A 13456-nucleotide genomic window follows, 5' to 3' on the forward strand; every position below is an offset into this window, starting at 1 on the left:
GTGGGGGAACCGAACACTAGGGTGTACGTGTGGTGGCACACCAAGTAGAGGCAGTGAGAAGGACCAGGCTGGCAACTGTGTAAGAGGCCCAGGGCTGGTTAAAAACACAAGCAAGGGACCAGGTGCCAACAGAGTGGCTATGAGAGTGAAGGAGCATTTGATTGGAGGCGGCTGCCATGGGTGCAGGGGAAAACGCGCAAGGTGCACAAGGGACGCACGGTGTGGGTGGGACCCGGGCCCGCAGGCAGCAGCTGCCCTAGGACACAGAGGCACAGACCATCCTCAAAACCACTGATTTTCAGAGTGCAGGAGTCATGACATCTATGAAAAGAGGGTAGGGGAAAACCACGGCCTGGGACTCGGGGGGAGAATTGCGCGTCCCTAGGGGACAGCCGCCGCCGCAGCCCTGCTCCTGGCCCGAGAGGTCCTGGGCTCCGGAATTTTCATCTGCCTTTCTGGATTGGGTGGAAACATCACAGTGTCACAGGTATGATTTATTTTTTTGCACACAATTCTGATGCTAAAGCCAGCCCCTTGTGGACTTGATGTTCAGCACGCCCCCTGCAGGGCTCCCTCCACCCTGTCTGGGCCCAGAGGCCACGCAGGCAAAGCCTAAGCAAAGCGATGCGGCTGGTGGCGCCCAATGTGCTTGTGAGCAGGTGTATTGCCCTGTGCGTTTCCCTCCTCCCAGGCCCTGGGGGCCCATCCCTTCCACCACGGTCCCACCAAGTGTCCTCCCAAGTCCTCTCCCAGCCATTCAAACCACAGGGAACTGACCACAGACCCCCAGACTGTGGGGACAGAGGACAGGGGTCAGACGAGCTGGGAGCACGGTGGGTGTGAGCGGGCCCCCGGACAGTTCTGACCCAACTTCCGAAGGGATCAATTCCAGTCCTGGTTTTATTCAAAGAAGGGTTCCAACATTTTAAAGTTTGAAAAACCACTCATGTAGTCTCATTCTCTTCTTAATTCCAATAGGGTCACGGGACTTAGAAGGTGAGCGGGCTGGGCGGAGGGCCTCCACATGCCAGGGATGGACATGCAAATGAATATTCAAATGGACCTCCTGTTCCCAGATCCCCAGGCCAGGCGCTAGCATCCTGGAACTTTAGAAGTGAATGGCCACATATAAAGGCAGGAACTTCAGTCCCCTGAATCCTAGGGAGGGGTCCCAGCCCCCATGGGATTGGCAGTCTCCTCCTCTCCCGGGTTCCAGGGTCTCCCTGAGAAGCAGCACCTAGAGGAGGAAAGGGAGCCAGAGCCCCGGGACCTCCCCAGAGCCCAGGACTGGGGCAGGAGCCGCCCCTCCAGAGCCCAGGGGCCTCCAATGCCTGCCCTGACCGTGCTCCCGGGGCGGGGGCCTGGATGGGAAAGTGCTCATGCACTAAGGGCCATCCCCAGGGAGGCACCCCGATTCTGACTTCTAAGAAGCCGTCAGCACTCAGGGATCTGTGTGTGACCCAATATTAGACCGTCTCCTTTCTTGTTCCATGTACGTGGCTTCATGCCAGGTGAGGGCAAGTGTCTCTAAGAAGCCTTCTCTCCTACGCTGGACTCTGCAGCCCAGAGCGAATGCCTGGCCGTGTTCTTATGAGGTTCCCGCCACCCTCCTGGTTACAGAAATGGATGTCTGGGTCCCCAGACGCCATCCCAGGGTTCCTGCATCTGGGAAGGCCCCTTACCCTGGGGCCAAGCAGGAAGGCAGGGCAAAGCAGAGCCTGGCGGGAAGTGGCGGCATCGGGTTTGGAGGGATGTCATTTGACAAAGAACGCCGAGACCACAGGGCAAATCTGCAGGATTGCTGGACTAGGAGGGGCACTGGTAAGGCCCAGTGCAAACGCCACATTCACAGGTGGAGAGACCAGGCCAGGGACGGCAGGGAGCCAGTGCGGCTCCCGCAGGAGGTACAGGCGAGGCCTGGAGTCTCAGCAGCCAGGGCTCAGCACCGGCCCCTCTGAATTACAAACCCCCAGCCTGTGGTCTTCCCTGGGCGGGAGGGGCTACAGAAAGGATTCTCCTGGAGTCATTCATTTCCGAAGTATAAAAAACAGCCACATGCACATCTGTTTTCCTCCTAAAAACTACATCTGCATACGAATCTAGTCTGCATCTAATTTTAAAAAACAACATACAAAAGGGGTCATCTACAAACAGCTTTCCCAACTCTGCCCAAAGCAAAATGATCCACTGCTTGACTTCTGCATCCTCCCGTGACCAGAGTCTCTCAGACCCTAAGAAGAAGAAGGGGGAAAGAATTAGAGAAAAGAAGCCTGTTCCGTTCCAATCAACCACACGTTAACACAAGCCGGAACCATGATCCTTAGCTCCAAGGCTCTTCCCTGGAGGCAGGGAGCTGGGGAGGGGGTGTGCCCAAGTCTAGTGGGTGGGAAGTTCAGGGAAAAGACCCAGCCTGATTTCAAGGAGAACTTGTCAATCACCAGGAAATCGCAAGGTGCATTTCTGGGGGTAGCGAGCAAGGCACGCCTGCAGGCACTGGCCACGGCTGCATGTCCCAAGGGAACTCACAGCCTGGCTAGGTAACGATATGTATGAAAATGCGGTCATATGTACAATTAGTTCTGTGTCTTATGTGTCTATATAAAACAAGAAAGTCAAGTTACCCAGAGAACAACTGGAAGCTACAATCTCCTAACTCTTTGCTGAATCCGTATTGGAGGGTTTGACACTTTCACCTTTCCCTCCCCATTGCTGGGGCCTCTCACAGACACTGCCCTGCAGCCCCCCCCCCCCCCCCCCGGTACTGGCTCAGCAACACCTCCCTCCACATTCCCCATCTGCACTGGGTGCGGCCACGTAGCTGCAAGCACACGTGACACCCAGCGCACCTGGGCAGAAACTTTACACGAGACCTGTGCGTGGCTCGGCCTCTCGCCTATCCCTCTGCCACAGGATGGGGTGGGTCCCACCAGGGGCCGCTCCTCCAGCAGTGGCGGTGGATGAGGAGACGCGGGGAGCAGAGCCACAGCCCTCCCGCAGCTGTGATGGGAAACCTGAGCAAGAGACGGGGGTCATTTTGGCTGTGAACGGGAAAGGCTTGGGAGCTGTTACGCAGCGAAAGTTGGCTGATGAGAAAAGAAGAAAAGCATTCTGTTCTCAAGTTCACTGTGCACCTGCAGGCAGGGGACAGATGCAGCGCCGCTGCCCGCTGTGCGAGTGTGGGCACTAGGAGCTGCCTGGCTCCACCCTGCACCCTGGGCTGGGTTTCCAAGCGGGTCCGAGCCGAGGACCAGAAGGCAAGGCCTGGAGGCCGCAGGGCCCCCACAGGAAGAGCCCCAGGAACAGCGGAGTGAGGCTTGGCCGTCCTCCTGGTGGGCAGTGACATCGTCTGCCACCTCTCTCAGAACACTCCTGGTCGCCCATGTGCGGGGACACCTTCGTGTTCTCAGCTCTTGGCTCGGCGGCTCCCAAGCTCGCGCCGACAGGTGTGCAGATCCCACCCGAGATGCACCTGCTAACACCAGCCTCTTCTGCTCCTGCTGTCCCTGCGTTTTCTCCATTTAAACTTTTTATTTATTTGAAAGTCAGAGAGAGGGGGCAGAGGAACACGGAGAGATCTTCCACCTGCTGGCTCACTCCCCAAATACCCCTAACAGCCGGGGCTGAGCCAGGCTGAAGGCAGGAACCCCAAACTCAGTCTGGGTCTCCCATGTGGATGGCAGGGACTTAAGCACTCGAGCCACCACCTGCTGCCTCCCCAGGTGGTGCTGGTGCAAGCTGGAACAGGAAGCTGGGTGAGGACTTGAACCGAGGCACTGTGCTGTGGGATGTGGGTGGCCAAGCAGTGGCTGAGCCACTGGGCCAATGTCCACTCCCCTTCCTTTTTACTATGTGTTTTATAAACCCAGACTTCCTGTGACATGGGGACAGGAATACTGTCAGGGACTCAGGACACAGACCTTACTCCGTCACACATGATCCCTGGGGGCTGGAAGGTGGGGCCACTTGTCTTTTCCCAGCTCCAGAACCATCACCGTGCCGAGGGCCTGGGCCTCCCCGACCGCATTGGCTGCGTGGCACTGGTATACACCCTCGTCTTCTTTTCTCAGGGGGTTGATCTAGAAATACAGAGGGCAAGATCACACAGCTCCACGGGCACAGCAAAAACCACTTCCTTACTGAGATCTCGGCAAGTCCAAGCCCCTGGGCCTTCTCAGAATACAAGAGAGGTCCTCCACTTCTCCTCTCGCCTCGGCTGCTGAGAAGCCAGGCGTAAGCCCCCCTCCGCAGCGACCCTGCTCTTCCACAGGCCATGCCCCACCCGTCAGGCAGGCCCACCTGGCTAACCCGGGCTAAGCTCTCTATGGTAAATCCAACTCTTTAGCAACCTTAGCCCCTGCTGCCACATAACGTGAGCCCCAGGTTCTGGGGGTTAGAACGTGGACATGTCTGGGGGCAGGCATTGTTCTGCCCACTGCCGCAAGTCTCAGGAGACACACACTTGTCCCGTGTATCTTGCAGCTGCTGGAGGGTCCAGCGAGGAAGGGGTCAGGACAGCTCTGAGAAGGGTCGGGTGTTATGGGAACATCAAGGGTGGTTTGTAAGGACCAGCCAGCAATTCCCAACAATGCACTCACCAGGATCCAGGCCGTGGCCTCGTGGTCGGAAGGGCCCCCTCGCACCTGGATGGCTATGTTGACATGGTCCCCAGGCAACACCTCCAGCACCTGGGTGCCCCCAGGAGACTGCATGACCTTCAGAGGATGGAAAAAACCAGGAGCGGCCTTGAGGAGGCATTTCTGGATAACGACTACCCCACCCACTTCCTCACCAGGAGCTGGGACCTGGCACCTAGTATCCTACCTGTGGTCAGACCTACATGTGTGTAGACAGCACCCCCTGCTGGACAGCGGCAACATGCCGCCATCGCCGCTACCCTTCAGGGCTGCAGAGCTAAGGGGACAACAGGTGTGGTGATCCACAACCATCTCTCAAAACTGGGCTGCAGGAAATGCGGTCTTGGAATAGGGTTCGGTCTTCCCACCAGCCAGCTCCCAAACTCAGCTCCCAGGGGCGCAGGTGCCCACATCGCTGTGGCTCAGGGAGGCCTGAGAAGCAGCGGAACTTTCTGGGCTGGCAGCTGGGCAAGGGGGCCAATGGTGCAAGGAGGGGCTGCAGCTGTCTCTCACATGGGAGCGCTCAGGGCTGACGGCGTGAAGGCACAGGGGTGCTCTATAAGGTATCATTTCCTAACCCTCTGCCCCGACACACGCTTGAAAGTCACTGACCTCCACCTCTGTCTTTCTGCTTCTCTGTGTTTGTCTGTCTGTCTCTTTCATACACACGTGCACACACACAGACAAGTTCTGGAACAGAAGTACCTTCCTCCACGTGATGACCGGGGTGGGCACGGCCCTCACCTCACAGGACAAGTGCACCTGTGCGCCAGTGATGTTGCGAGCACCACGCGGTGGCATGACGACCACAGGAGCTGCGAGGAGGCGACAAGAGAACACCGCGTTTGCCCTGCAGGGCCCAGGCTCCCCAGCGCTAATGTCCCCCTGCCCAGCGGGAGGCTGCCGGCATGCGCCTGCTGGGCACCTGCTCCCAGGCCGAAAACTACAGAGGAGGGTTTCCCAGACCTTCATGGACGACGCCTGCCTGCCTCCAAGTTCTGCCTTTGTTTCACCAAGCGGATCCAGAGGCTTCCCAAAGTCTCACAGCGCATCTGCTGCAGGTCTCCCTCTCAGAACAGCCCCACCCCCACCCCACCCCAGGTGCCTTCCAGGACCCCAGCTGCCATCTGCTTGCCTCCCAAGTCAGTGACTCCCCCTGAGAATGCCACGGTGCAGCGGCCATGGGCAGCCTCCTAACTCATGGGCCCTGCTCCTTCCGGGGTGGGGAGGGGTGTGGCTCAGAGGCCCCCTGAGGCTGAGGGCCCTCCCCCTGCACTCTACCTCCCAGGCGTCCATTCAAGACCCCATAGGTCTGTGCCCCCCAGCCCCAAGGACAGAGCTGCCCACCTGGAAACCCAGGGGAGGGACTGAGGGAGCCGAGCCTGGGACACAGGGAATCGGCAAACGTGGCTTCAGGTGGCCAGGACATCAGAGAGGCGAGGGAGGGTGTGGGCACATTGGGCAGCACCTGAAGGCACAGCGACTCTGGGTGAGAGGTTCTTCGCTGCATCTGCCCAGCTCACTGGGCTGTGGGAACCTGGTCCAGTCACCTTGGCCTTCAGGGCCCCTGCCAACCCTCCGCGTGGAAACATCCTGTCTTCCCCAGCTCCCCAGGGGGACGTCTCACCCAAACCTGCAGCACCTAACAGGAGGGACCTGGTCCAGGGCCAGGAGGGGTGCACCTGCTGGGCTCACCTGCACTGGACAGCAGGCTCAGCCGCCCCGCTGGGCAGCCCCACGGTGTGCAGGGCAAGGTGCAAGGCAGAGGCCGGGCCTCCCCATCAGTAGGGTGGGAATCAAGAGATCTAACCAGGGAAGGAGGGGTGGCAGCCATGGTTTAAGAAAGAGGGTACGCAAGTCGGGGTCAGCAGTATTCGGTGTAGCCATCACACGGCAGAGTCTCCCACTCTGCCTGGTGACACAGACAGCCCCGAGGACAGAGGGCCCCACCCACCCGGGCAAGGAAAACACTGGCAGGAGGAAGGGGTTGAGGAACATGGTCACATGGCACCCAAGGGTGCAGAGGCTGCTCTGGCCCCTCCAGACAGACCCGGAAGCAGACACTGCCCAGCTGATACCAAAATCTCTCCATGACAATGTCTGAAAGCCACAGACTGACACGAAGAGGCCCTCCAGCAGGCTGACTCCCCTGGACCCTGGACGAGCCCATGTGTGTCGTGCTCGGCCAGCCCCCACTTGCATGGCCCCCATGACGGACAGCTCACCACCTACAGAGCCAGGCCCTCCCACCCTTGGCCAGCACTCCTGGGAAGGAAACTCGGGTCTCCCTGGAGGTAACCCCCACCTGTCAGCCCCAGCTCTGCTGTCCGGAGCCCCTCAGCTCCAGTGAGTGAAAACACGGCCCCTCCCCGCCTGATCAGCCCTCCAAAGGGCCCCTGCTGACCCCCGTCTGTCCTGTTGCAGAGCAGCCAGAGGCCCCCAGCGAACCTACACTTCTAATGCACTCCCCGCGGCAGCCCGCTCTCTGCGGCCGCCTGTCCCAGTCCTGGTGACAAAGACTCTAATGCGCACACCGCCGCCCGCACAGGCTGGTCCTCGGAGGGCTCCCGTGGGAACAATCAGCGCCGCCTCCTGCTTCCCCAGCCCCCGATGGCTTCCACAGGGACCTGCCATCAGCGCGTCTTCCTTTCCTCCGTGTAAAGTCATAAATTTTAAATGAGATTTCCTCACCCCCTTGCAGGCGTAAATGCATAACCCAGTAAATCACCTTCTCCTCTTCCTCTCTTTCAAGAGCAACTAAGAAAGAGCGCCCTGGAAATACCATCTTTGCTCCTGACTTCACAGCAGAAAATACGACTTTTGCTTTACAAAAGGGTCCCTGCCTTCAGTGTCAAAGGTACGCGCGAAGATGCATTTCTTTATTAATTTCTAAATTTTCATGCGGGACAATCATGCTGTCTGTAGGCAGCTCTGCCCACCGCAGACGGTGGTGTGAACACCAACACAACCAAGAGATACAACAGTCCCCCGGGCGCCGCTCCCGGTCAGAACACACCGGACTGTGACTGTCACATAACCGAGTGCACATGTAGAAGTGTCCTTATTCGTAGCAGCTCTTTATAATCCACACCATGCGTAATTACAACAGTGCCCACGTCACAGGCTAGCTCGCTGCCTGCAGGTGCCGCCCTGGTGATGCCGGCAGCCACAGCTCCCCAGCCTTGGGCGGCCAGGGGAGGACCAGCCTGGAGGTTCAGCTCTAGCACCTCCTTGCCTTCCCGCTAGAGGACCCTCCCAAGTGCTCTACCCCTTTAACCCTGACACCTGCCCTGTGGGGTTGGTGTTGCGGAACCCGGGGCTGGCGGGGATGGGGGGACAGTCACAGGGGTGGCAAAACAGGGCCACAGTGGAGCTCCCGTGCTTGGGGCCTCTCTGCAAAGGAAGAGGGTGACCTCCAGCCCACGTCCTCGGGGACAGGTGGCCAGGGGTGTGACTGTGGTACTGCAGAGCTGGACAGGTGACAGGGAGTCAGCTCGCCTGGGAGCTGGCTGCCCCATACCCCGTCAGTCACAATGGCCTCCACAATGGCTCAAATGAAACACCTCCCAGCCGGCGCCCAGGCTCACTAGGCTAATCCTCCACCTAGCGGCACTGGCACACCAGGTTCTAGTCCCGGTTGGGGCGCCGGATTTTGTCCCGGTTGCCCCCTTCCAGGCCAGCTCTCTGCTGTGGCCCAGGAAGGCAGTAGAGGATGGCCCAAGTGCTTGGGCCCTGCACCCGCATGGGAGACCAGGAGAAGCACCTGGTTCCTGCCTTCAGATCAGCACGGTGCACTGGGCCACAGCGCACCAGCCGTGGCGGCCATTGGAGGGTGAACCAATGGCAAAGGAAGACCTTTCTCTCTGTCTCTCTCTCTCACTATCCACTCTGCCTGTAAAAAAAAAAAAAAAAAAAAAAAAAAAGGAAACACCTCCCCAAATATCTCTGAGATTTCTTTACAGTTGCTGATGCTGGGTGAGGAAAGACCATCCTAAGTCAGGCCTGGGGCTCCAGCTGCTGTGTGCAGAGGCACACACCCAGCGGGTTTAAGGAGCAACGTGCCAAACAGCCCTAGGCACTGCCGCCAACAGTCCAGCTGCCACATGGAAGCAGAGGCGGCTTCATCCCGCTCGCTCCAGCACCCTGCGCTCCATCCCCTCCCTCGGCATCAAAGGCTTTTGAGCGCAAGGCCCCTTCTTTGTCCCTGGCACACAGTGGCCTTCGCTGCCTCTGCCGGTTACCTGGTAACGCGCCTAGCACAAACCAAGGTTTCTAAGTGGGGCTGGGATTTCAACCAAGGTGAACTGTCTCAGATCTGGGCTCTGTAGATCTCGTGGTGGCCGCTGGCTCTTGGCTTGGGGCCCTGTCCCCAGCTCTCACTGAACAACATGACATCCACGTGCTGTGAGTAGGATGCCAGCCCCTCCCTCCCCACGCTCACAAACAAGGCGCACGCACTCAACAGCCCGGGCTTTGGAAGCCACGGCAGCATTTGCAACAGTCCTGAGGCCGTTCCACCCTGTGGCTGAGCAATGGGACCAGTCATTGGGGACAGAAGGAAGCAGCAGCCTCCAGGCTGGCACTCAAGCCTGCCAGTCACTGGCCACATAACCGTGGGGTTCCTCGTGTGCCACCATCCCACTGGGCAGCCCCCACCGCCTCCACAGCTCACCCCCACCACAGGCCCTCCCACCTCCACGCCCTGGCCCCTCTTCTGCTGGCTACTCCTGTCTCTTCCAGGAGCCGCCACCCAGGGCTAAACACGGGGACCAAGAGGATGGTGGATCTCGATGGAGAAACCCCAGAGATGCGGGGTCACGAATGTCCCACATCTTCCTCTTGTGGGTTGTGAATTTTTATTCCTTTTGTGTATTTGAAAGGCAGAGAGATAGACAAAGCGAGCTCCCACCAGCAGGTCTCCTCCCCAAACACTCAAAACAGCTGCTACGGGCCCAGGCAGAAGGCAGGAGCCCAGAACTCCATCCAGGTCTCCCATGTGGGTGACAGGAACCCAAGCACTTACACCATCATCTGCCACCTCGCAGGCGCATTAGCAGGAAGCCGGATCGGAATTGGAGCAGGGACTTATCCAGGTACTCCAAGGTGGCGTGTGGGTGTCCTGAGTGACAGCTTAGCTGCTAGGCCAACCAGCTGCCTTGATACACGGCATCACCCAGGCACGGCGCCAACCTGAAGAGTCAGGTAAACTGGGTCTGGGGTCCCATCTCAACTGGGAGTAGCCAGGTGGCCCGGTTTTTCCTTCTTTTAAATGGGAGTGAGCACTCCACAGGGGAGTTGCAATGAGTGCAAAAGCAATTTTTAAGAGTATCGGACGCCTCCCGCACCTGCCCCACTGAGCACACGCTGGTGTGAGGAGCACCCGCCATGAGGCGGTTCGGGGCCTCTGAGCAGAGGCTGCGCGGGTGAGAACACAGCCCCGCACCGGGAGCAACCCCAGCAGTACCTCCCTCACCACGGCTTCCCTGCCAAGGCCAGGGGCTTGGCTGCTCCTGAGGGCGCGGGAGGCGCCGAGGAGGGGTGGGGGTACCGCCAATATTGAAACAGAACCGCTTCAGTCTGCCTTGCTCTGCTTTCCGCCAGCCAGGGTCCCCAGGGACATCGTTAAAAAGTGCTCCCGGGCACCTCCCCAATAAAAGATGGCTCAAGGGCGGCACAGAATGAGGGGCCATTGGGCTGCCACCCCTCTGTGCCTGCCCAGGTCTGAGGTCGCTAATGAGGTCAGGAAGAGGGGCTTCCGGACTTCTCCTTGGTCCTGGGTACATCTTTATGCCTGGGCCTGCGCCTGGGCCTGGGGTGGGCTCCCGAGCCCAGAGCTCAGAGTCGAGGGGCTGTCACATTCACTTGTCGTTTGGTAATTTTCAGTGAATTAGGGGTATGGGGTTTCCATCTGCCATCTGGCCGCACTCTGGTCACCATGGCAACCACCATCTGCCTGATTTAATACTATCGGGTCCTGTTCTCCAAGAGCCCCGGGCGGGGTGTGGAGACCCGGGAGCTGGTGGGCCCTTCCTGGACATCCTGGACAGGTCCCCTGCCCTTGAGGGCTGCAGCTCCCTTCCCCGCGGGCCAACCTATCCGCCGGGCGTCTTTCTCTTTGGAACAGAATACTACTCAAGGCAGAAATGATCTGAGGCCATCCGCACCGCCGAGAGCCTGGGCACCCGGTCAGCACTTCTGATGCCTCCTGCGTGTTACCTGTGTGCAGACAAAGAGACCTGCCCGCCGAACTGCTGAGGGAAGCAGATTGGAGCAAATGAGTGATAGCAGCTCCAAGGAAAGCGACAGGACTGTTTCAACGCCAGGGAGCAGAAACAAGCGTTCCACGTGGCAGGGACCTCCACAGTGGCTTCACGGGGAACAGAAGGGAGCTGCCCACAGTGGCTCAGCAGCAGCCCGGGAGCACCCCACTCTCACCCCACCAGCTCCGTCCTCCCCAGGCACCCTGCCTGGGAACGGCCCGTGCGATCTTCCTGTGCTCCGTGGCTGCTTCAGCTGCTCAGTGAGCCATCATTCTCTTTGTTTCCAGGGACAGGATGAGTCCCGCCCCATCGCCCCATCTCCAACACCCTCCCCACCGAGGGCTCTCTGGACTGAGGACATCTACCTAGGACACTTTGGGGGACACAGCACCAGAGTCCTCTGGAAGCCTGGAAGAGGCATCGGCATCCTTCTTGAAGCTGAAGCCAGCACACTGTCCTAGGCGCTTAAGCCTGGGCTTGGTCTCCAGCCCCAGACCGGAAGTCCTCCCAAGAAACCTGAACCCCAGCTCAAGCCAGGCTCCGTGGGACTCAGCACTCACTGCTTACTCACCCTGGGCTCTCCAGCGCCCCCTCTAGGCAGGGGCAGTTCTCCAAGACCTAGTGGGCAGGCCGCACCCATGCCGAGCAAGGCAGCAAAGCAGGGCGACATACCCCCATAGCAACGTTTGGCTTCTCTCCACTCCGTTCTTAGAACTGCAGCTCCGGCTGCACGGCAACATTAACAAAGCCAGTCACGATTGTCTGTTCTTTTCCTTAAAGCAGTGCACACCTTAGACTCACAAAACCTGGGTCCGCCGCAGATGGCACCCCATCTTTCCAGGGCATAGGTCTCTGGACGTCTCACTTGTCCTGGATGGGAGCGCCCTCAGGGTCCAGGTCTGGGCCCCATCTCCCTCCTGGAGTCGTGGGGCTCTGGCATGGTGGTGACTCCTGAGCCCCGTTTATAGCTGGTCCTCAGGCACCCTCACTTCCCCTTCCTCTGCCTTGCAGATGTGGGGGAACTCAGACCCCGTGGGAACCCTGTCCCCAATTTCCTTTCTTTCAGGGACACACCCTCCTGGCCAGCACATCACTGCATCAGCAAGAACTTAAACGACCAAGGGGGCAAATCCCCACGCGCTCCGTGAGCGGTGTTTCCACTAGCAGGGGAAGGGAGGGTGCAGGGTGGGGATTCCCACCCCAGTCCTCTGGGCACCAGGAAGGTAAGAAATATTGCTCCTAAAGGAGAAACTGAGGCACCCTGGCAGCTCCCTCTCTGGCTGTGCAAGGTGGGGAGCCTTCGCTCCACACCCCAGATGATCGGGGTCCCGCTTTCTTTACCCACCCAAGTCCCGCAGACCGAATCCAACTCACCCAACTCGCAGGGGCCATCGCGCGCCTTGTGCAGGTGGCCGGGGTGCGCGCGGGGCGCGTGCAGGGCGCGCAAGCGCAGCGCGCAGACGCTGGGGTAGGTGCGGCCGTCGGAGCCGCAGACGGTGCCGCGCTGCGCGCACATGCAGAGCCCGGTGCCCTCGGGCGCCGCCCCCGCGGCCCGGCTCGCGCACACCAGGCCAGGGCCGCAGCGCGCGCCCGCACGGCCCCCGCAGCTCGCGCCCTCGGCGCCCAGGCAGAGCGCGCAGCAGTCGCACTCGTCGCGCGCCGCGATCCCGGGCGCCGGGCAGTGCGCGAACGCCGGGCAGCGCTCCGGCTGGCACGGACCGCACTCCGGGCGCCGGCTGCCCGCGCCGCGGAGCCCGAGGCCGGGGGCCGGCGGCGGCAACGGCAGCAGCAGAAGCAGCAGCATCAGCGGCGGCGGGAGCAGCGGCGAGCGCGGCATGGCCTGCTCCGGGACGGCGGAGGCGCCTCTGCTTGGTGCTCCGCTCCGCGCGCGCGGCGCTGCCTCCCCACCCGCCCCGCGACCGCTGATTGGCCGGGCCCGCACCGCGGGGCGCCCGCACTCCGCCGCCCCGGCCCGGGACCGGCGCGGTGTGGTGCGCCTCTGGCTGTTGCGGGGCTCCGAGCTGGAGGGGTGTCCCGAGGCCCTCTCCCCGACCTCTGAGTGGACTCTTGGGGACCCCAATCGGGGCGAGAACTTGCCAGGGGTCGCTATGGTAGAGTCAGGGTGGGATGTCTGCACGTGCAAGGCTGGCTCAGAGTGACAGGTCCCTAAAACCCGCCCCTCCGAAGGATACGGTATTATATTATATTGCATTATATTATCTCATGCTATATATAAATTATTTTGCATCCAGCAGTCTTCAAATTTTTGTTTTAAAAAGGGAACATGTGACTTAAAACTCTAGATTTTACAAATAAATGTAAAGATGAAAACAGGACTTCCCACCCACACTGTATCCATGAATTCCCTGGGCGGAGGAGGGTGGTCTTGTGTATCTTTTCAGGAATTTTCCATGGCTATAAAAAAAGCACGTGAGATTGCATAGCCCCTCCCTTTAACACACACACAGCCACATACCATGCACCTGACTCTGTAGGTGAGTTTTCCACCTACTTCACATAGTTTCCCCATCTCCTGTCATCCCTGAAATTTGAACAGTCAGC

The 13456-nt window shown here is 59.7% G+C and overlaps 1 protein-coding gene across 1 annotated transcript; it reads right to left on the reverse strand.

Annotated features, from left to right (window-relative positions):
* Positions 1-882: 882 nt before the first annotated feature.
* On the reverse strand, positions 883-12779 carry IGFBPL1 (insulin like growth factor binding protein like 1). The gene is made up of 5 exons (XM_002708165.5): positions 12269-12779; positions 5340-5449; positions 4596-4712; positions 3918-4076; positions 883-2231 (listed from the first exon to the last, which is right to left on the reverse strand). Exons 1-4 carry the CDS (start codon positions 12729-12731, stop codon positions 3927-3929), a joined length of 840 nt encoding a protein of 279 aa, XP_002708211.3. The 5' UTR covers positions 12732-12779; the 3' UTR covers positions 883-2231; positions 3918-3926.
* Between the last annotated feature and the right edge of the window lie 677 nt (positions 12780-13456).

This window comes from Oryctolagus cuniculus, chromosome 1 (genome assembly GCF_964237555.1).
Source record: "Oryctolagus cuniculus chromosome 1, mOryCun1.1, whole genome shotgun sequence".
NCBI classification, from domain to species: domain Eukaryota; kingdom Metazoa; phylum Chordata; class Mammalia; order Lagomorpha; family Leporidae; genus Oryctolagus; species Oryctolagus cuniculus.